The sequence below is a fragment of the Salmo trutta genome, chromosome 13 (genome assembly GCF_901001165.1).
Source record: "Salmo trutta chromosome 13, fSalTru1.1, whole genome shotgun sequence".
Taxonomy (NCBI): domain Eukaryota; kingdom Metazoa; phylum Chordata; class Actinopteri; order Salmoniformes; family Salmonidae; genus Salmo; species Salmo trutta.
In genome coordinates this window covers 67,099,026-67,121,771 of record NC_042969.1, presented here as the reverse complement: position 1 = coordinate 67,121,771, position 22,746 = coordinate 67,099,026, and the positions used below count along the sequence as shown (strand labels likewise).

The 22,746-nt window shown below is 42.8% G+C and overlaps 1 protein-coding gene across 3 annotated transcripts in view; it reads right to left on the bottom strand.

The window, feature by feature from the left end:
- Nucleotides 1-21,653, bottom strand: part of LOC115206377 (cell adhesion molecule 1) — a 163,476-nt gene extending 141,823 nt beyond the window's left edge. For all 3 annotated transcript variants that reach the window (XM_029773249.1, XM_029773251.1, XM_029773250.1), the window contains exon 1: nt 21,511-21,653. In XM_029773249.1, the coding sequence (XP_029629109.1) occupies nt 21,511-21,586 (76 nt within the window). In that variant the 5' untranslated portion in view covers nt 21,587-21,653. The remainder of the gene's footprint in view (nt 1-21,510) is intronic.
- Between the last annotated feature and the right edge of the window lie 1,093 nt (nt 21,654-22,746).

Sequence of the window (22,746 nt, the reverse complement as noted above, 5' to 3'; positions counted from 1 at the left end):
GAAAACTATTTTCCATTCATTCTGTTTTAGGCCTCTGTGAGGAGAAATCAACGGGCTTGACTTGGTGAAATTAAATGAACAATGTCGAGAGGCCTCAGTGTTCTGGGTGAATAAAGGACACGTCAGGTCTGGGGAAGATGAGGATGGAGGAGAAGAGGAGGAAAGGAGGATAAAGAGTGCTCCTTCCCTGTGACAAGAGTTGCAAAGGGATAAACTTCAACAGGGATGGTGATATGAGTAAGAAGAGTTTGCAGCAAATTGTTTTGATGTAGACATTCAATCAAACCCCCACTGCAGACAAAGCAAATTGCTACTGTACAACAAAAATCTATCATGCAATTCAAATGTTTTTGTTTTGTTTTTAATCAATTCAATTAATTACATTTAAATGTGGTTTAATGTGACAGATTTTTTTTTTCATAACTATTTCATTTACTGAGAGTGCAAGTGGTGGGTCTATGTTTTACATTGTTATAAACGCTTAGTCATCATGATGAAACCGTCAAAAAAATACTAAACATGCCTTTAGTTAGCCTATACTGTGGCCAATCGAGTTTGTTAGCCAGTCAAAAATTGCAATGAGTGACAGTAAGGTGAAAGACAGCTACAGTGGCAAAACCACAAAGCAGCATGGGAGAATAATTCATTATAAGAGGACTGGTAAGGCTATGGTATGGAGTGTCCATAAAGTGGCAGGCAGATGACACCTGTAACACCTGAACAGATTAGATTGTTTGACAGTGGGTTTGCTTTCCTTGTTAAGTACAAACAGACTGTCATTTGGCAGCCCATGGACGAAGCCCATATTTCCTCTTTAATACATTTACCTGTCATCTTAGAGGTAAGCAATGTGACTTTGAGTTTTTGCCTTCCATTAACTATATTGCCTTCCTGTCTCGCCGTCCCTTGACAGACAGAGCACTGGACCAAGAGTGAGAAGTAATCAATGGGCTGCTGGTTTGGGTCAATTCATATTATTGCTTGGGTTGCACAGTCCTGATTCAACTGACAATGACAGATTAGAGGTGTGTGTGGGAGAGTAATTAAGATGGTTCTTAAGTCAGGCTGATAACTCATAGAGGTTGACGCCCCAGGCTAGTAGCACACTACCTGCAGACTGCAAACCCTCTCTCATATAAACATCAGAAATATGATCTTATACCACACAGTATACGACCTTGAGAAAATATAAGTTCTACAGTAGTTGTGTACACTGTTGATGTGGTCCTATATGACCCTATCTTAATAAGATTTCATACAGGCACATCATGCACAAATTGCTGCATTGACATTCAAGGCTGTTGTGTGTGACAACTCTTGAGGGCAATTATACAAAATGCATTTGTCTATGAAATACATAATATTCCAACACAATTGATTTTCTTTAAATAGCTATAGCTACGTTTTTTAGCCCTTTACCACTGGAAAACAATTCAAAGGGAGAGAGTTATGGCATAGTAGCCAAGCCTAGTTGTTAGAGCATTGGGCCAGTAACCGAAAAGTTACTAGATTGAATCCCCAAGGTAAAAATCTGTTGTTCTGTCCCTGAACAAGGCAGTTCCTAGGCTGTCATTATAAATAAGAACTTGTTTTTAACTGACTTGCCTAGTTAAATAAAAAGGTTACAATAGGCTTACAACAAGTAGCCCAGTAGCTGTTTACTATTGACAGCATATAATGTATTCTAATAAATTCTATAATGTATTAAAATAACGACGGAAAATAACTGTTTGTATTTGTATTTATTAGGGATCCCCATTAGCTGTTGCCATGGCAGCAACTACTCTTCCTGGGGTTATTGTTTTTCCTCATCAATCTACACACAATACCCCATAACGACAAAGTGAAAACAGGTTTGTTTTCGCTTTGTCATTATTATTTACATAAGTATTCAGACCCTTTACTATGAGACTCGAAATTGAGCTCAGGTGCATCCTGTTTCCATTGATCATCCTTCAGATGTTTCTACAGCTTTATTGGGGTCCACCTGTGGTAAATTCAATTGATTGGACATGATTTGGAAAGGCCCACACCTGTCTATATAAGGTCCCACAGTTGACAGTGCATGTCAGTGCAAAAAGCCATGAGGTCGAAGGAATTGTCTGTAGAGCTCAGAGACAGGATTGTGTCGAGGCACAGATCTGGGGAAGGGTACCAAAACATTTCTGCAGAATTGAAGGTCCCCAAGAACACATTGGCCTCCATCATTCTTAAATGGAAGAAGTTTAGAAGCACCAAGACTCTTCCTAGAGCTGACTGCCTGGCAAACTGAGCATTCGGCGGAGAAAGGCCTCGGTCAGGGAGATGACCAAGAACCCAAAGGTCACTCTGGCAGAGCTCTAGAGTTCCTCTGTGGAGATGGGAAAGCCTTCCAGAAGGACAACCATCTCGGGCCAGACGGAAGCCATTCCTCGGTAAAAGGCACATGACAGCGCACTTGGAGTTTGTCACCAAAAATGACTCAGACCAAAAATAAACAAAATTCTCTGGTCTGATGAAACCAAGATTGAACTCTTTGGCCTGAATGCCAAGCGTCACGTCTGGAGGAAACATGGCACCCTCTCTACGGAGAAGCATGGTGGTGGCAGCATCATGCTGTAGGGATGTTTTTCAGCGGTAGGGACTGTGAGACTAGTCAGGTTGAGGGAAAGATGAACGGAGCAAAGTACAGAGAGATCCTTAATGAAAACCTGCTCCAGAGCGCTCAGGATCTCAGATTGGGGCAAAGGTTCACCTTCCAACAGGACAACAACCCTAAGCACACAGCCAAGACAACTCAGGAGTCTCTAAATGTCCTTGAGTGGCAAAGCCAGAGCTCGGACTTGAAAAAATTAATTTAATCCATTTTAGAATAAAGCTGTAACGTAATGTAACAAAATATGGAAAGAGTCAAGGGGTCTGAATACTTTCCGAATCTACTGTACAACAATATTACAAAGTACGTGTGTGTAGAGTGTGTGTGCTAGCGCTTGTGTGTGTATGCGTGTGTCTGTACCTTTGTGTGTGTCTCTTCACAGTTCCCGCTGTTCCATAAGGTGTATTTTTACCTGTTTTTTTATCTGATTCTACTGCTTGCATCAGTTACCTGATGTGGTATAGCGTTCCATGTAGTCATGGCTCTATGTAGTACTGTGGGCCTCCCATAGTCTGTTCTGGACTTGGGGATTGTGTAGAGACTTCTGGTGGCATGTCTTGTGGGGTATGCATGGGTGAGAGTGCTTGTAGTTTAAACAGACAGCTTGGTACATTCACCTTGTCAACACTTCTTACAAAAACAAGTAGTGATGAAGTCAATCTCTCCTTCACTTTGAGCCAGGAGAGATTGACATGCATATTATTAATAGTAGCTCTCTACGTACATCCAAGGACCAGCCGTGCTGCTCTGTTCTGAGCCAGCTGCAATTTTCCTAAGTCCTTTTATGTGGCACCTGACCACACGACTGAACAGTAGTCAGTAGTCAAGTCAAGGTAGGACCTGCCTTGTTGATAGTGTTGTTAAGAACGTAGAGCAGTGCTTTATTAAGGACAGGCTTCTCCCCATCTTAGCCATTGTTGTATCAATATGTCTTGACCATGACAGTTTACAATACAGGGTTACTCCAAGCACTTTAGTCACCTCAACTTGCTCAATTTCTACATCATTCATTACAAGATTCAGTTGAGATCTAGGGTTTAGTGAATGATTTGTCCCAAAAACAATGCATTTAGTTTTTGAAATATTTAGGACTAACCAATTCCTTGCCACCCATTCTGAAACTAACTGCAGCTCTTTGTTAAGTGTTGCAGTCATCTCAGTCACTGTAGCAGCTGACGTGTATAGTGTTGAGTCATCCGCATACATAGACACACTGGCTTTACTCATGTGAGTAAAGAATTTAAAATGTAAGGCGCCTAGACAGCTGTCCTGGGGAATTCCATTCTACCTGGATTATGTTGGAGAGGCTTCCAATAAAGAAGACCCTCTGTGTTCTGTTAGACAAGTAACTCTTTATCCACAATATAGCAGGGGGTGTAAAGCCATAACACATACGTTTTTCAGGCAGCAGACTATGATCGATAAAGTCAAAAGACGCACTGAAGTCTAACAAAATAGCTCCACAAACTTTTTATCGTCAATTTCTCTCAGCCATTCATCAGTCAATTGAGTAAGTGCTGTGCTTGTTGAATGTTCTTCCCTATAAGCATGCTGCAAGTCTGTTGTCAATTTGTTTACTGTAAAATAGCATTGTATCTGGTCAAACACAATTCTTTCCAAAAGTTTACTAAGGGTTGGTGACAGGCTGATTGGTCGGCTATTTGAGCCACTAAAAAGGACTTTACTATTCTTAGGTAGCGGAATGACTTTTGCTTCCCTCCAGGCCTGAGGGCACACACTTTCTAAATGAAATACATTTATTTTATTTAACCTTTATTTAACTAGGCAAGTCAGTCAAGAACAAATTCTTATTTACAATGACTGCCTACCTCAGCAAACCCGGACGATGCTGGGCCAATTGTGCGCTGCCCTATGGGACTCTCATAGCATGATGTGATTCAGCCTGGATTCAGACCAGGGACTGTAGGGACGCCTCGTGCACTGAGATGCAGTGCCTTAGACTGCGGTGCCACTCACTTTACGGAATTCAAAAGTAAAATGCTTGTCTTTCATAATTTCATCAGTTATACTTGGATGTGTAGTGTCAGGGTTTGTTGTTGGCATGTCATGCTTAAGTTTGCTATTCTTGCCAATGAAAAAATCATGAAAATAGTTGGCAATATCAGTGGGTTATGTGATGAATGAGCCATCTGATTCAATGAATGATGAAGCCGAGTTTGACTTTTTGGCCAAAATTTCATTTAAGGTAAAAAGCTCCAAAGCTTTTTACAATCATTCAATATTTCATTTATTTGTGCTTCATAGTCTAGTTTCTTCTTTTTATTTAGTTAAGTCACATGATTTATCAATTTGTAGTACGTTTTACCAATCAGTTGTGCTGCCAGACTTATTTGCCATACCTTTTGCCTCATCCCTCTCAACCATTCAATGTTTCAAGTCCTCATCAATCTAGGGGGATTTAACCTTTTTACAAACATTTTCTTAATGGGTGCATGCTTATTAGTAACTGGAATAAGCAATTTGGTTGCTCCTCAATACACACCACAGACCTGCAAATATTCTTTACATCATCAACATAAGAATAACTACAAAACTTATTCTATGACCTCTTGTACACTATATTAGGCTCAGCCTTTGGAACTTTGGTTTTCCTAGATATGGCTACTATATTGTGATCACTACATCCTATGGATTTGGATACTGCTTTAAAGCAAATTTCTGCAGCATTAGTAAAGATGTGATCTATACATGTTGACGATTTCATTCCTGTGCTGTTTGTAACTACCCTGGTAGGTTGCTTGATAACCTGAACCAGGTTGCAGGCACTCAACCAGACAACATTCTTCAGAGATACTTTAGATCAGTGGCATATGTTACTTCAGATACTATTTACCTGAAAAGGCTTTGTGAAAAGGCTTTTTCCATTCTTCACAATAATTTTCATTGACCAATTCCTTGCTCAATGATCATGGAAGAACATAAAGGATATTAGACATTTCTAATATACGTCCCCTGAATGCCCATCTGCTAGCCTGCTAGCCGCGGCCCGCATATCAGACTGTTAGCTGAAGAGGCCCATCGGACAAATTCTTTGGCCACTATACCTATTTTGCCAATTGGCCTTGACCCTTTTACCACACAGAGCCCTGCTGATCCATCACGACTAGTCTGCCGACGTAACAGCACGAAGGGGCTACAACAGACTTCTTCCTTCGCGACATCCCTCTAAGGCCCTTCTGCTAGCTTGCTAGCCCCGGCCTGCTAGCTGTCTGAATCGCCGTGTCTCCAGCCCGCCGAGCTACTCACTGGACCCCTATCATCACTCGGCTATGCAATTCCCTAATGTCAAAATGCCTTGTCCATTGCTGTTTTGGTTAGTGATTATTGCCTTATTTCACTATAGAGCCTCTAGCCCTGCTCAATGCACCTCAGCACACCCTTTAGTTCCACCTCCCACACATGCGGTGACCTCACCTGGTTTAAATAATGTTTCTAGAGACAATATCTCTCTCATAGTCACTCAATGCATAGGTTTACCTACACTGTATTCACATCCTACCATACCTTTGTCTGTACATTATGCCTTGAATTCGTTCTACTGTGCCAAGAAACCTGCTCCTTTTATTCTTTGTTCCGAACGTACTGGACGACCAGTTCTTATAGCCTTTAGCCGTACCCTTATCCTACTCCTCCTCTGTTCTTCTGGTGATGTAGAGGGTAACCCAGGCCCTGCAGTCCCCAGCACCACTCCCATTCCCCAGGCGCTCTCATTTGTTGACTTCTGTAACCGTAAAAGCCTTGGTTTCATGCATGTTAACATTAGAAGCCTCCTCCCTACGTTTGTTTTATTCACTGCTTTAGCACACTCTGCCAACACGGATGTCCTAGCGTCTGAATCCTGGCTTAGGAAGACAACCAAAAACCCTGACATTTCCATCCCTGACTATAACATTTTCTGATAAGATAGAACTGCCAAAGGGGGAGGAGTTGCAATCTACTGCAGAGATAGCCTGCAGAGTTCTGTCTTACTATCCAGGTCTGTGCCCAAACAATCTGAGCTTCTACTTTTAAAAATCCACCTTTCCAGAAACAAGTCTCTTACCATTTCCCCTTACTATAGACCACCTTCTGTGCCCTGGACACCATATGTGAATTTATTGCCCCCCATCTATCGTCAGAGCTCGTGCTGTTAGGTGACCTAAACTGGGACATGCTTAACACCCTGGCCATCCTACAATCTAAGCTTGATGCCCTCAATCTCACACAAATTATCAATGAACCTACCAGGGACAACCCCAAATCCGTAAACACGGGCACCCTCATAGATATCATCCTAACCAACCTGCCCTCCAAATACACCTCTGCTGTCTTCAACCAGGATCTCAGCGATCACTGCTTCATTGCCTGTGTCCGTCATGGGTCTGCGGACAAATGACCACCCCTCATCACTGTCAAACGCTCCCTAAAACACTTCAGCAATCAGGTCTTTCTAATCGACCGGGCCCGGGTATCCTGGAAGGATATTGGCCTCATTCCATCAGTAGAGGATGCCTGGTTATTCTTTAAGAGTGCTTTCCTCACCATCTTAAATAAGCATGCCCCATTCCAAAAAATGGAGAACCAGGAACAGATATAGCCCTTGGTTCACTCCAGACCTGATTGCCTTGACCAGCACAAAAACATCCTGTGGCGTACTGCACTAGCATCGAATAGCCCCCTCAATATGCAACTTTTCAGGGAAGTTAGGAACCAATATTCACAGGCAGTAAGGAAAGCAATGGCTAGCTTTTTCAAACAGAAATTTGCATCCTGTAGCACAAACTCCAAAAAGTTCTGGGACACTGTAAAGTCCATGGAGAATAGGAGCACCTCCTCCCAGCTGCCCACTGCACTGAGGCTAGGAAACACTGTCACCACCAATAAATCCACGATAATTTCAATAAGCATTTTTCTACGGCTGGCCATGCTTTCCACCTGGCTACCCCTACCCCGGTCAACAGCCCTGCACCCCCTACAGCAACTTGCCTAAACCTCCCCCATTTCTCCCTCACCCAAATCCAGATAGCTGATGTTCTGAAAAAGCTACAATATCTGGACACCTACAAATCAGTCGGGCTAGACAATCTGGACACTCTCTTTCTGAAATGATCCGCCAAAATTGTTGCAACCTCTATTACTAGCCTGTTCAACCTCTCTTTCGTATCGTCTGAGATCCACAAAGATTGGAAAGCTGCCACAGTCATCCCCCTCTTCAAAGGGGGAGACACTCTAGACCCAAACTGCTACAGACCTATATCCATCCTGCCCTGCCTTTCTAAGATCTTCGAAAGCCAAGTTAACAAACAGATCACCGACCATTTCGAATCCCACCGTACCTTCTCTACTATGCAATCTGGTTTCCGAGCTGGTCATGGGTGCACCTCAGCCACGCTCAAGGTCCTAAATGATATCATAACCTCCATCAATAAGAGACAATACTGTGCAGCTGTCTTCCTAGACCTGGCCAAGGCTTTCGACTCTGTCAATCACCACATTCTTATCGGCAGACTCAACAGCCTTGGCATCTCAAATGACTGCCTCGCCTGGTTCACCAACTACTTCTCAGACAGAGTTCAGTGTGTCAAATCGGAGGGCCTGTTGTCCGGACCTCTGGCAGTCTATGGGGGTGCCACAGGGTTCAATCCTCGGGCCGACTCTTTTCTCTGTATAGATCAATGATGTCGCTCTTGCTGCTGGTGAATCTCTGACCCACCTCTACGCAGACGACACCATTCTGTATACTTCTGGCCCTTCTTTGGACACTGTGTTAACTAACCTCCAGACGAGCTTCAATGCCATACAACTCTCCTTCCGTGGCCTCCAACTACTCTTAAATGCAACTAAAACTAAATGCATGCTCTTCAACCGATTGCTGCCCACACCTGCCCGCCCGTCCAGCATCACTACTCTGGATGGTTCTGACTTAGAATATGTGGACAACTACAAATACCTAGGTGTCTGGTTAGACTGTAAACTCTCCTTCCAGACTCACATTAAGCATCTCCAATCCAAAATTAAATCTAGAATCAGCTTCCTATTTCACAACAAAGCATCCTTCACTCATGCTGCCAAACATACCCTCATAAAACTGACTATCCTACCGATCCTTGACTTCGGCGATGTCATTTACAAAATAACCTCCAACACCCTACTCAGCAAATTGGATGCAGTCTATCACAGTGCCATCCGTTTTGTCACCAAAGCCCCATATACTACCCACCACTGCAACCTGTATGCTCTCGTTGGCTGGCCCTCACTACATATTCGTCGCCAAACCCACTGCCTCCAGGTCATCTATAAGTCTTTGCTAGGTAAGGCCCCGCCTTATCTCAGATCACTGGTCACCATACCAGCACCCACCCGTAGCACGCGCTCCAGCAGGTATATTTCACTGGTCACCCCCAAAGCCAATTCCTACTTTGGCCGCCTTTCCTTCCAGTTCTCTGCTGCCAATGACTGGAACGAATTGCAAAAATCACTGAAGCTGGAGACTCATATATCCCTCACTAACTTTAAGCACCAGCTGTCAGAGCAGCTCACAGATCACTGCACCTATACATAGCCCATCTGTAAATAGCCCATCCAACTACCTCATCCCCATACTATTATTTATTTTATTTATTTAGCTCCTTTGCACCCCAGTATCTCTACTTGCACACTCATTTTCTGCACATCTATCACTTCAGTGTTTAATTGCTATATTGTAATTATATTGCCACTATGGCCTATTTATTGCCTTACCTCCCTTATCCTACCTCATTTGCACACACTGTATATAGACTTTTTCTATTGTATTATTGACTGTATGTTTGTTTATTCCATGTGTAACTCTGTGTTGTTGTTTGTGTCGCACTGCTTTGCTTTATCTTGGCCAGGTCGCAGTTGTAAATGAGAACTTGTTCTCAACTAGCCTACCTGGTTAAATAAAGGTGAAATAAAAAAAATAAATAGGATGCCACCTTTCCAACAAGTCAGTTCGTCAAATTTCTGCCCTGCCAGAGCTGCCCCAGTCAACTGTAAGTGCTGTTATTTTGAAGTGGAAACGTCTATAAGCAACAACGGCTCAGCCGCAAAGTTGTAGGCCACACAAGCCCACAGAATGGGACTGAAGAGTGCTGAAAAAGCATCTGTCCTCTGGAAGCAACGTCAGCACAAGAACTGTTCGTCGGGAGCTTCATGAAATGGGTTTCCATGGCAGTGGAAACGCGTTCTCTGGAGTAATGAATCATGCTTCACCATCTGGCAGTCCGAAGGACAAATCTGGGTTTGGCGGGTGCCAGGGCAACGCTACCTGCTCCAATGCATAGGAATAATGGTCTGGGAAAAATGGGAATAATGGTCTGGGGCTGTTTTTCATGGTTCGGCTAGGCCCCTTAGTTCCAGTGAAGGGAAATCTTAACGCTACAGCATACAATGACATTCTTGACGATTCTGTGCTTCCAACTTTGAGAAAACAGTTTGGGGAAGGCCCTTTCCTGTTTCAGCATGACAATGGCCCCGTGCACAAAGCGAGGTCCATACAGAAATGGTTGGTCGAGATCAGTCTGGAAGAACTTGACTGGCCTGCACAGAACCCTGACCCCAACACCATCGAACGCCTTTGAGCTGAATTAAAACGCAGACTGTGAGCCATGCCTAATCGCCCAATATCAGTGCCTGACCTCAGTAATGCTCTTATGGCTGAATGGAAGCAAGTCCCCACAGCAATGTTCCAACATCTAGTAGAAAGCCTTCCCAGAAGAGTGGAGGCTGTTATAGCAGCAAAGGGGGGACCAGCTCCATATTAATGCCCATGATTTTGGAATGAGATGTTGGATGAACAGATGTCCACATACTTTTGGTCATGTAGTGTATGTCACTGATCAGATAAGTTGCTAACAGACAGTTGCTAAATGACTGCCAATAGGGTGAACTAACACCATGCAGATGTCAGATTATGAAGTCAGTAGGCAACAGGCAGTCATTACTGAACCACCTCGTCTTACTGACTCCTCCAGTCGACTAGTTCAGTGGATTGGGCAGGTTTCCAGAGGGCCACTGATTCTGATGGCAGGTGGGAAATCCCACCGTTGCCCTCCAAAACGTCCAGTCGCATCCAGCTGTGTAAGTGGATAATGTGGCTGCCATTTGAGTCAATCTGGGCGAAAGCATCTGCTAAGCAAACCACATCACTTAACCATGGCCGATGGGGAGTGACTGCAGCGTGACTGTTGATGCGGAGAGGGCAGAGCAAACAGATGTTGATGAGTCTCACCCATTTACTTCCTCCAATTAGATTAAGTTGAGGCAATCTGATGACCTGGCATTCTTGAGTATTTATCAGATCAGTTGAATACGGTATTCCCAGTTACCCAGCCAGCTCTACTCTCCTCTCCTTTGGCAGCATCTGTACATTTATTGATCGGCTGAGTCTCTTGTTCAGAAAGCTGGATCTGTACAGATTATCGATTAGTAATTCTCTCCCTCACAGAAAGCTGATGGTCTTCTATCCACCACACTGATCAACAGTTATGTAGTCTTAGAGATGGGGATGCTTCTCAGCTGTTGTCATGGTTTCTGAATTGTTCCACTTTCTCTCCGTGAGGCTGGTTAAATAAACTGCATGCAAGTTGTGAAGTTTCCAAGAACATTTATTTGAAAAATTACAACATTTCCACCTGCAACTAGCTACAATTTACCTTTTTGGAAACTCTGGACAGTACTCAGATTTGAAAAAATCTTGGTCGGCCAATCGATTGGTCTACATTTTTAAATGTGTATTTTTCCATATATAGAAACACCATATGTGTTTTAATAAAATCAACTATATATGCACTGAGTTTGTCTGATGCTTAAGCTCACGGTTTAATGAAATAAGACACAAATGACTCAAGAAGGAGCCAGAGATCAACATAACCAGAAGAATAAAAACCTTCACCTGTCCCGACCATCCTCCTCCCGCTCCTACAGGATTTAGCAGATTCTGCAGTTACTGTATATTGAATGCATAAACAGACATTACAGTAACCAAACAAACATTGTAGATTAGAAATTATAGGAATTAACGGTAAATGTACTACTGATGATATACACTTCATGGCCCAAAGTATGTGGACATCTGCTCATTGAACATTTCATTCCAAAATCTATGTATGGAGTTGGTCCCTCCTTTGCTGCTATAACAGCCTCCACTCTTCTGAGAAGGCTTTTCACTAGATGTTGGAATATTGCTGCGGGTTCTTGCTTCCATTCAATCACAAGAGCATTACTGAGGTCGGGCACTGATGTTGGGCAGTTAGGCCTGGCATGCAGTCGGCGCTCCAATTCATCCCAAAGGCGTTCTATGGGATTGAGGTCAGGGCTCTGTGCAAGTCAGTCAAGTTCTTCCACACCGAACTCGACAAACCATTTCTGAATGGACCTCACTTTGTGCACAGGGCCATTGTCATGTTGAAACAGGAAAGGGCCTTCCCCAAATTGTTGCCACAAAGTTGGAAGCTCAGAATCGTCTAGAATGTCATTGTATGCTGCAGTGTTAAGATTGGTACTATGCATTCGGGCAGGTAGCGTTCTCCTGGCATCTGCCAAACCCATATTCGTCAGACTGCCAGATGGTGAAGCGTGATTCATCACTCCAGAGAACATGTTTCCACTGCTCCAGATTCCAAAGGCAGCGAGCTTTACACCACTTAGGCTTGTGCGCGGCTTCTCACCCATGGAAATCCATTTCATGAAGCTCCCAACAAACAGTTATTTTGCTGACTTTGCTACCAGAGGCAGTTTGGAACTTGGTAGTGAGTGTTGCAAACGAGGACAGACAATTTTTACACGCTACACGCTTCAGCACTCGGCTGTGCCGTTCTGTGAGCTTGTGTGGCCTACCACTTCGCAGCTGAGCCGTTGTTGTTCATAGACGTTTCCACTTCACAATAATAGCACTTACAGTTGACTGGGGCAGCTCTAGCAGGGCAGAAATTTGACGAACTGACTTGTTGGAAAGGTGGCATCCTAAGACGGTGCCACGTTGAAAGTCACTGAGCTCTTCAGTAAGGGCCATTTTACTGCCAATGTTTGTCTATGGAAATTGCATGGCTGTTTGCTTGATTTTATATATATCTGTCAGCAATGGGTGTGACTGAAATAGCCGAATCCACTAATTTGAAGGGGTGTCCACATACTTTTGGCCATGTAGTGTATGTAATGGGGAATTGATAGACACTAACAATCAAATGAAAACAATTCACAGAATGAAGTTATGAAACAATGAATGTGCACAAATTGGTAGGAAAGAGCGCATTCTGGAGAGAGATGTGCATTGTGCATCTTAGTGACACCCCTTCTTCTTGAACTGTGCCATCCCAGTGGCCTCTGCAATGGATTAGTTCACTGAGATGGACGTAAATAAGACATGTGTCTTCTGTGCCATACAAAATATATATATATTTGCTGATGCTCGACTAAAAAAAATCTTGGTCGACCAACAGCCTATCGACCAAACAATCGACCAGTCGAATAAGTGGGGTCAGCATTAGTTCTGTGCATGCTAGGGACTGTATGTCTGTGCCATGTCTGTTGATAGACACGGTTTTGTTCTGCATTAAAACTGTCCCATGTCTCCATTCACGAGGTGCTGTGCTGTGAGCCGGTGACTGGTCCACAGTCTCTCTTAATGGTGTGCTGTGATTGCTCCATGAGGCATGCTAATGTGCACTCTATGCCTTCCTAAACAACAACATTGCTTCTTCATTTTCTTATCATGGAAATGATTCGCACAGCCAGGCAATGTGGACAATGCAGTGAGGACCCTCAGATCCAGGGCACAGAGAGAACAATGTCATATTCATACCAGCAGACACCACTCCTCCTCATTATCACAGCACTGGCATGAATGAAGCGCTCTGTCCTCACATTCATCAAAGGGCCCGCCACCAGTCCTTTACTGCTATTTGACTGTTTACTACACTTAAGTTCAACAGCCAACATTGTTGTTTCAGTACTATCTCCAGCATTCTACATTCATTGACAACTCGTTCTCTATAGTGAAAATGCCTTTGACGAAAAGGTGGGAGGTCTGATTCATATTCCATCCACAAATAACTCTAAAGTCAATAGGATGTCAACAATTCCCCTCTCCCTGCCCTTTGACCTTGGCCTAACACATATTTATTTAGCAAAAGGCTATTTTACACAGACAGCAAAGTTGTATTGTGTTCCCCTGCTGAGGACTTGAAGGGAGGACTATGTGTTTGTCCCAAATGGCACCCTATTCTCTATATAGCGCACTATTTGAAAAGTAGTCCAATATAAAGGGAATAGGGTGACTTTTGGGATGCATCCTAGGAGTCTTGAAAGGTTGAAAAGCTATACAAGGTCAGTGATGGAGAGACATTCTGCAGGCACCACCAGACATAGCCAAAGGCCATCTCTTCTGACCTCTCACCCCTCTTTAGCTGCATGCCTTCACCCAGTTTGACTTGAAGACAAATACAACAGTGGAGCCTCACTGCAACCCTTAATCACACTTCAGCTAGATCCTCTGCTTCCCTTCACATTTTAGCAGACTTGCTTATCCAGGTGCAATTAGGGTTAAGTGCCTTGCTCAAGAGTACATCAATAGATTTTTCACCTAGACAGCTTGTATCACGGTCGTTAAATAAATAATCGGACCAAGGCGCAGCGTGTGTAGAGTTCCACATATTTATTAGTGAAACTTCAAAACAACAAAGAATTAACGAACATGCAATACGTAGCGCACATAGGCACTCATACCAACAATATCCCACAACGCAGGTGGGAAAAGGGACACACTAAGTATGATCCCCAATTAGAGGTAACGATTTTACATTTACATTTTAGTCATTTAGCAGACACTCTTATCCAGAGTGACTTACAGTAGTGAATGCATACATTTCATTTCATGCATTGTTTTTTATTTTTTGTACTGGCCCACCATGGAAATCGAACACACAACCCTGGTGTTACACACACCATGCTCTACCAACTGAGCCACAGGGAAGATGATTATCAGCTGCCTCTAATTGGATACCATACACATACACCAACATAGAAATAAACGAACTAGAAATCCCTCTAGTCATGCCCTGACCTAATACACCATAGAGAACCCCGAGGGCTCTCTATGGTCAGGGCGTGACAGTACCCCCCCAAAGGTGCGGACTCCGACCGCAAAACCTGAACCTAGATGGGGAGGGTTAGGGTGGGCAACTAGCGTTGGTGGCGGCTCCGGTGCGAGACGTAGCACACGCTCAGACCGCGGAACCGGCCATGAAGCCGGGCTGACGCCGTGCCCGGACTGGGCACCGGAGCAGAGGAAGGCTCCAACCATGGAGCAGGACTGGACGCCGTGCCTGGACTGGGCACCGGCACAGAGGAAGGCTCCGGCCATGGAGCGGGACTGGACGCCGTGCCTGGACTGGACGCCGTGCCTGGACTGGGCACCGGCGCAGAGGAAGGCTCCGGCCATGGAGCGGGACTGGACGCCGTGCCTGGAATGAGCACCGGCGCAGAGGAAGGCTCCGGCCATGGAGCGGGACTGGACGCCGTGCCTGGACTGGGCACCGGCGCAGAGGAAGGCTCCGGCCATGGAGCGGGACCGGACGCCGTGTCTGGACTGGCACAGAATTTGAGTCAGAAGCAGACAGAACTACCAACATGTGCTGGAATGTGCTGTCTTCCATCAGACACTAATGACTAACAAAACTGCAGTAGCTGATTTTCTTATGGATGTCAACAGTGTCTACCGGATCTTCTCTATTTCTCAAGATGTACTGAGAAGAGCTGCCATGTCTCAGCCTTCCCTTCCCTAAGCGTAACATTGTTTGCTGCCACCATATCAAGTAATATCCTGCATTATCTAGCAATTAGGGTGAGGCTTATTAAGCAGAATCTAATGTAAATTTAATGAGCTATAAATTCAATTTCTTTAAATAGAAGAGTATATTATTGTTACAAATGATGTAGTGAGCCCAGAGTACAGGCAATGAAATATTTCACTAGCTGGCAATGGGCCATTAGCTTGGGTGTTAAATTTGACTTGAAACAGGATAAGTGCATTTCACTGCAGGCTGTGAGAGCTGTGCAATTTTCCAACCACAGTGCCCACAGGATATCAATGGGGCTGTACTTATTACTTATCATTCAAATCTTCTATGAGCATACAGAACAAGTTAAGTGGACAGGATCAGTACACTGGCCCCAACAGTCAACAACACTGTTAAACCGCTGTATTCAGGATACGTGAAGAACACAGGACCATATATTCTATTTAAACTGGCCCAGTAGATGCCAGTTCAGTTACCAAGGCCTGTGAAGTATGAGGGTGATGATGCAGCGCACAGACAGAATACAGTGCAGCAGCCTTACATCACTCTGTTTCAAAGCCAAACCCTTCAACAGCACTCGGACAGCCATCTTCAATCACCATCCATGTCACACATAGCAAACTGTATGGCAAACACAAGCACCATAACAAGTGTATGTTTCCTTTGTTTCTCAGAGAAACACACCAAAAGCAGTACAGGCCTGCCTAAGGCTCCATGACAGCTTCTATTGATCCATTTCACCATCATTCAGCGCTGATGAATGAGCTGGAGCTGACAATAGAGAAGCATTATGCAACCGTCTGAAATACCATTATCAGATCACAACGGATATGTACTATAATAGAGGAACCCCCTGGAGAGATAGAGGGACCCCTGGAGAGATAGAGGAACCCCCTGGAGAGATAGATGAACCCCCTGGAGAGATAGAGGAACCCCCGTAGAGATAGATGAACCCCCTGGAGAGATAGAGGAACCCCCCTGGAGAGATAGAGGAACCACCCTGGAGAGATAGAGGAACCCCCTGGAGAGATAGAGAGACCCCCTGGAGAGATAGATGAACCCCCATGGCGAGATAGAGGAACTCCCCTGGAGAAATAGAGGCACCCCCTGGATAGATAGAGGCACCCCTGGAGAGACAGAGGCACCCTGGAGAGACAGAGGAACCCCCTGGAGAGATAGAATAATCCCCTGAAGAGATAGAAGACCCCTGGAGAGAAAGAGGAACTCCTGGAGAGACACAAGGAGAAATACAGAATGTTATAGGGTTCAAACAAACCCTTTTTTTACATTCAGCATCTTATCTCAGTGGTTTATCAGAGAGGAGGATGAGCCAATCCATCTCTCACCTTGGGTAATGTCTCTGTAAGAGATGGATTATTCCAAACAATATTTACAAGATCCTTCAACAGTCATTTTAAATCTGTATTTTTGTATCGCTACTTATCTTTCCTTTGAGGTATAAACCAACCAGGCTTGAGGTCAAATAAACGCCTGCCAAGCCTAGACCAGCTAAGCAAGATCTAGTCCGACTTTGCCCTTCTCTTTGGTACTCTACTCTCACTATAAAAACATATCTAAATGCAGTGGCGACCCGTCATTTTGAGCCCCACATTTTTTAGGGGGGAGCTTGCCAGTTTTGCATGTTATTTTGGCATTAATACGTGTCACATATCAGTACGTAAACTATGTAAAAAAATATATATATTATTTTGAGGTAGTGTATGTTTCACCTCTTCGTCACGGTTTGTTATTTTGTTTAGTAGTTTATTTGTATGTCTTGCATAGTTTCACAGTTATAATAAAATGTGGAAGGATACACACGCTGCGCCTTGGTCCGCTCCTTCATACGACAAACGTGACAAAGGGTCTCTTTTCCAAGTTTAAAATGATAAACATTCAACATTGGTCATGCTGTCAATGAAGCATGATTTGTGCCACGCTCAAAACAACTTAACTCAACTGTTAACTCGGAACTTTACCTCCCTTATCCTACCTCATTTGCACATACTGTACATAGACTTTTCTACTGTATTATTGATTGTATGTTTGTTTATTCCATGTGTAACTCTGTGTTGTTGTTTGTGTTGAACTGCTTTGCTTTATCTTGGCCAGGTTGCAGTTGCAATTGAGAACTTGTTCTTAACTAGCCTACCAGGTTAAATAAAGGTGAAATAAAAAATCAATAAAAATAAACTGCGAAAACTTGACTTCAGTGAGTTCAAGACAACTGGGAAATCGGGAATAAACGAGCTACAACTGAGAAAATACGTTTTGAACTTTCATCCAACTCAAAATTATAAATCCGTCATCTTTCTAGAGCTACGACCTGAAGATCAATCATCATGATTCAGCCTTGTTTTTTTCCGAGTTCCCAGTTGCTTTGAACGCACCATAAATCCAGAGAATGGCAGACTTTGCTCACAAAGGACCGCCGCGCCACCTTCCTGTTCAAGCATGCACAGCACAACAAGGTGAGTCCAAAAATGTCCTGTATGCTGCTGCATAAATGATGTAATATTCCAGGGAGATATGTATACTGTAGCTAAGAAAGTAATACTAAGTGTATGTTGTGTAGTTAGCTGTTAGTTGCCCATGAGCCTCAACCTAATAATTTGGTCTCTTTTCCCCTAATTTCGCCTACTGTTCTGACTTGGTGGTGCACATGTAGCCTATAATGTGTTTTTGAGAAATGTAATCATTGAATAATGTAAGAGCTTTCATTGTTTGCTCATAAGCCCCCTTTATTTATCCTATGGTTCTGACTTGGTGTACAGGGAGAACACTGTAAGAACGGCCCATGTCCTGAATTCTGTTGCTGTACATTTCAAAAGTGCTGATCATATATTGTTATTATTATTATATTATTATTGACTACGTACATCCTAGCTCGCTCATTAATGTCTTAATAGAAATTACAGATTGCCTCTTATCCGCTTGTCGTCCCTTTATGCCATAGTTTGTACATCTCAATTGTCAGTAGAAACCACATTCGTTTGAGCAAGTCAGCCATATCAGCTATGTTTTTTTTAAAGGCAGTAAATGAGGCTGAATTAACTGTTTTGCTGCCAGACAAGGCTCTACTGATAGCCAGGTGTAGCAGGGGTATAGTGCAATTAATGTATTGTTTAGTGTTGTGTAGTGTAGTGGCTTTGCTGGCATGCATTCCACTTTTTTATGTTTTTGCCCCACAAAGATTTACATGCTAAAATCGCCACTGTCTAAATGTTATCCTACCAAGCCTGGTTAACTGTGGTCCTAACAATATGTGGGTTTTGTTACAACTGTAAAGCTTTGCTAGGCCAGAATATAATCTTCAAATCTTGCACCACTTGGGATATTGTATTGGAAGCTATTGTGTATTTTGGATGCATTTAGGCATTTAACACAGAGAGAGAGAGAGGTTAATTAAATTAATGGTGACAGAGAGCGAAGCTCTAAAATACAGTGAATGGTGTTCAACCACTACTCAATACAGACTACACTCCATTCAACAGTTGTCAAGTGAAAGCCTGTAGTTTACTATGTTACCTATACATGTACAGTGCCTTCAGAAAATATTCACACCCCTTGACTTTTTCCACATTTTATTGTGTTATAGCGTGAATTTAAAATGGTTTAAATGTAGTTATTTGTCACTGGCCGACACACAATACACCATCATGTCAAAGTGGAATTTTTTATTTTTTTTATTTTTACAAATTAATGAAAAATGAAAAGCTGAAATGTCTGCAGTCAATGAGAATTCAACCCCTTTGTTATGACAAGTCTACATAAGTTCAGGAGTGAAAATTTGCTTAACAAATCACATAATAAGTTCCGAGCACTCCCATGGAAAGATATAGGTGTCCTTCCTTATTCAGTTGCCGGAGAGGAAGGAAACCGCTCAGGGATTTCACCATGAGGCCAATGGTGACAAACAGTTACAGAGTTTAATGGCTGTGATAGGAGAAAACTGAGGATGGATCAACAACGTTATAGTTACTTACCTAAATGACAGAGTGAAAAGAAGGAAGCCTGTACAGAATGGAAATATTCAAAAACAGGCATCCTGTTTGCAAGCCACTAAAGTATTACTTCAAAAACAATTTGCAAAACAATTAACTTTTTGTCCTGAATACAAAGTGTTAGGTTTGGGGCAAATCCATGCTTGTAAACGTTAAGGACTGGGGAGTTTTTCAGGATGAAAAAGAAATAGAATAGAGCTAAGCACAGGCAATATCCTAGAGGAAACCCTGGTTCAGTCTGCTTTCTACCAGACACTGGGAGATGAATTCACCTTTCAGCAGGACAATAACCTAAAACACAAGGCCATATCTTCACTGAAGTTGCTAACCAAGAAGACAATGTATGTTCCTGAGTCGCCAAGTTACAGTTTTGACTAAAATCTACTTGAAAATGTATGGCAAGACCTGAAAATGGCTCTCTAGCAATGATCAACAACCAATTTGCCAGAGCTTGAAGAATTTTGAAAATAATAATGTGGAAATATTGCACAATCCAGGTGTGGAAAGCTCCTAGGGACTTACTCAGAAAGACTCACTGCTGTAATCGCTGCCACAGGTGCTTCTACAAAGTATTGACAAAGGGGTGTGAATACTTATGTAAATTAGATATTTATGTATTTCATTTTCAATATATTTGGCAAACATTTCTGAAAACATGTTTTTGCTTTGTCATTATGGGATATTGTTTGTAGAAAATGTGGAATAATTGGGAACGCTTTCTGAAGGCACTGTGTTTCTTTAGCCATGTTGCTTTAGTTTGGATAGGCTTCTGAGCAACGAAATGTGGAATCCTGATTAGACCACCCCCAAACATCCATCCATCCAACAAACACACACACACACAAACACACGCATGCACGCGCACACACACGTAAAAATACACACAGAGACCTGTTGATTTTGAGTTGCGAAAATGAAAGGCTACATCTGAGCAACATAAGAGACCTGTAAAGAATGTTATGGTCATCATTAAAAAGAATGTATCTTATAAATTGACTGCATATTAGCGACAGATCATGAAACAAAAAAATACATTTTAGACTACTGTCCACACTACAACAGCAGGGTAAATTAAAAGATAATGAAAATATTTTTGCCTACAGTGTCTGCGGCTTACTATATGAAATTATACGGGCGGGACTGACTGCTGCTGGGTAGAGATTGGTACATTGGTTTTGGACATCATTTACCGTGTAGACTTGTGCGTGCACCGTATCAGCGCACCTCAGTCTATGTAGCCTACAAATAGCAGGAACAGTCGGGCAGGATTTCAATTCCTTGTAATCCAGTAATTCAAGAGATTTCTGGGTCCGTCAGTATCCCATTCGCGGGAAATAATACGTAGACAAGCTCTAACTGTCAATATGTATAATAGGATAATAGTACGGAGGTACAGTATGTTGTTGGTAAAAGCCTATGCGCCGAAACCTGTTCACCGCAGCCGTAGAGGGGACACACTGACGTGAGTGTAGCCTACTGTAGCTGCATTGCGTGTTTTCCGGACATCCATTTAGAGTAGTCGAATTGGCATTCGAGTTATTGAACATAAATATTAGCAACTGTGAACATTTGCAATACATTTACACTGACCACTCTGTTCATGTTACACCGAGGAAACTCTTCCACTGGCAATTATGTGGCACATAGAAGTTACAGTGTTAGATTAACGTTACACTGTAGCCTATGTTATTTTCTTTGAATTAAAATTGTAGGCTATTTGTTGATTAGCTCATTTACTAATTATCACCACTTTTTAGGTGCAACATACCCTACATAATAGGCTAATTTCTGATTATAAAAAGGACGGACAGGCTATCCAAAGGTCCCCCAAAAACCATGGCATATATGTTGTTTTGTATATAGGGACACGGGTTACAGAAAAGGTTGCACATTGAAGTAAGATTAAAAGAAGCAAAGTGCCGATGCTGAGATTTAGAGAAGCTCACGCGCATCCCGCACCAACCATCTCAAGTTGTGGGTAGCCTATGCTCTTTCACTCCATGAGGTTAAACCATTTTTGATGCGCTTGATCACGAGTAAGTAATCCTACCTTTTAGAAGAAACGCCGCTGAAATCACGAAAACAGAGAGATAAATAGTGAGAGATCCGTTTCCCGTGATCGCCATGTTGGACACCTGCTTGAGACTGGCGGCGCTAAATCACCTAGAGACGGCCATGGGATGCGAGCGGAGGGAGGGAGCAAATAGGGAATCTTCTATCAAATGAGACTCCGTGATTTTTAGAGTCACTTACCTTATGTTTTGCATAATTCCACCCATAGTTCAATATTTGTGATTTGAGACAAATGTCAAATTTAGGAAAAAAATAAATATTATAGCATGTTTATAAACTGTGTAGGCTATGTGCATTAATTATCTATGTTGATAATTATCCCCAGTCCAATTAACACTCAATCGGCTATAAAAAAATAAGTATTACGTTGTTATTTTCTGTTTTTTGATTAGGCCTAATACTGTGTCAAGGTGCTTTTTATGCTAAGCCCCGTATTCAAATTAGTTTATTACTGTTTCCCTATAATACGAGCAATAATGTGTCAATAACAGCGTTTAATAGAGCGTGTTTCGTTAGTCAGAATGTCTATCACGATCATAGATCACGATTCAGAAAACATCATGTACTTACAGTTTGTTTTGTCAAGTACCTACGCAGTTTGACATTTAACCATTGTCACTCACAGAGCGCCCCCTACATTATTCCCTGAGCAGAGCAGTTTGTCACGAATTACGATGTATAGGCAGTATCCCTATAGGCTACATTATATGTGATTCGGTGTTAAACTTTGTCAATGCGTGTGTGTTTACAGACTCAGGGACTAATAGCATCAACAGCAACCTTGTTCAGTACAAAACATGTCATTCATGTGTTTTGAGCACGGAGCACATGTGTATCTAGAAGGTTAATCTCAAGCAATGGTTTTACTTATAGCTAGGCAAGGAACAACACAGTTCACCAGATTGTTCTACACACAGTGCCTATCCATCTCTCTCTCTCTCTCTCTCTCTCTCTCTCTCTCTCTCTCTCTCTCTCTCTCCAGTAACTATCAGTCGTATCTTCAACAAATAGACTTACTCTCCAGAGTCCAACCTGGGTGAAATAGTGTCACAAGGAAGTGTGCATGAAGGAGTCTGCATGATAATGTTGAATCTCATTTATCTTTTTATGGTGTCAAAAAGAAGCCAGGACAGCTAATTGCACAATCTATTCTCTGAGAGTTTGTGTCAATCCTCATTTCAGGGGATGAGCAGATAACATTTTAGAACTTCAC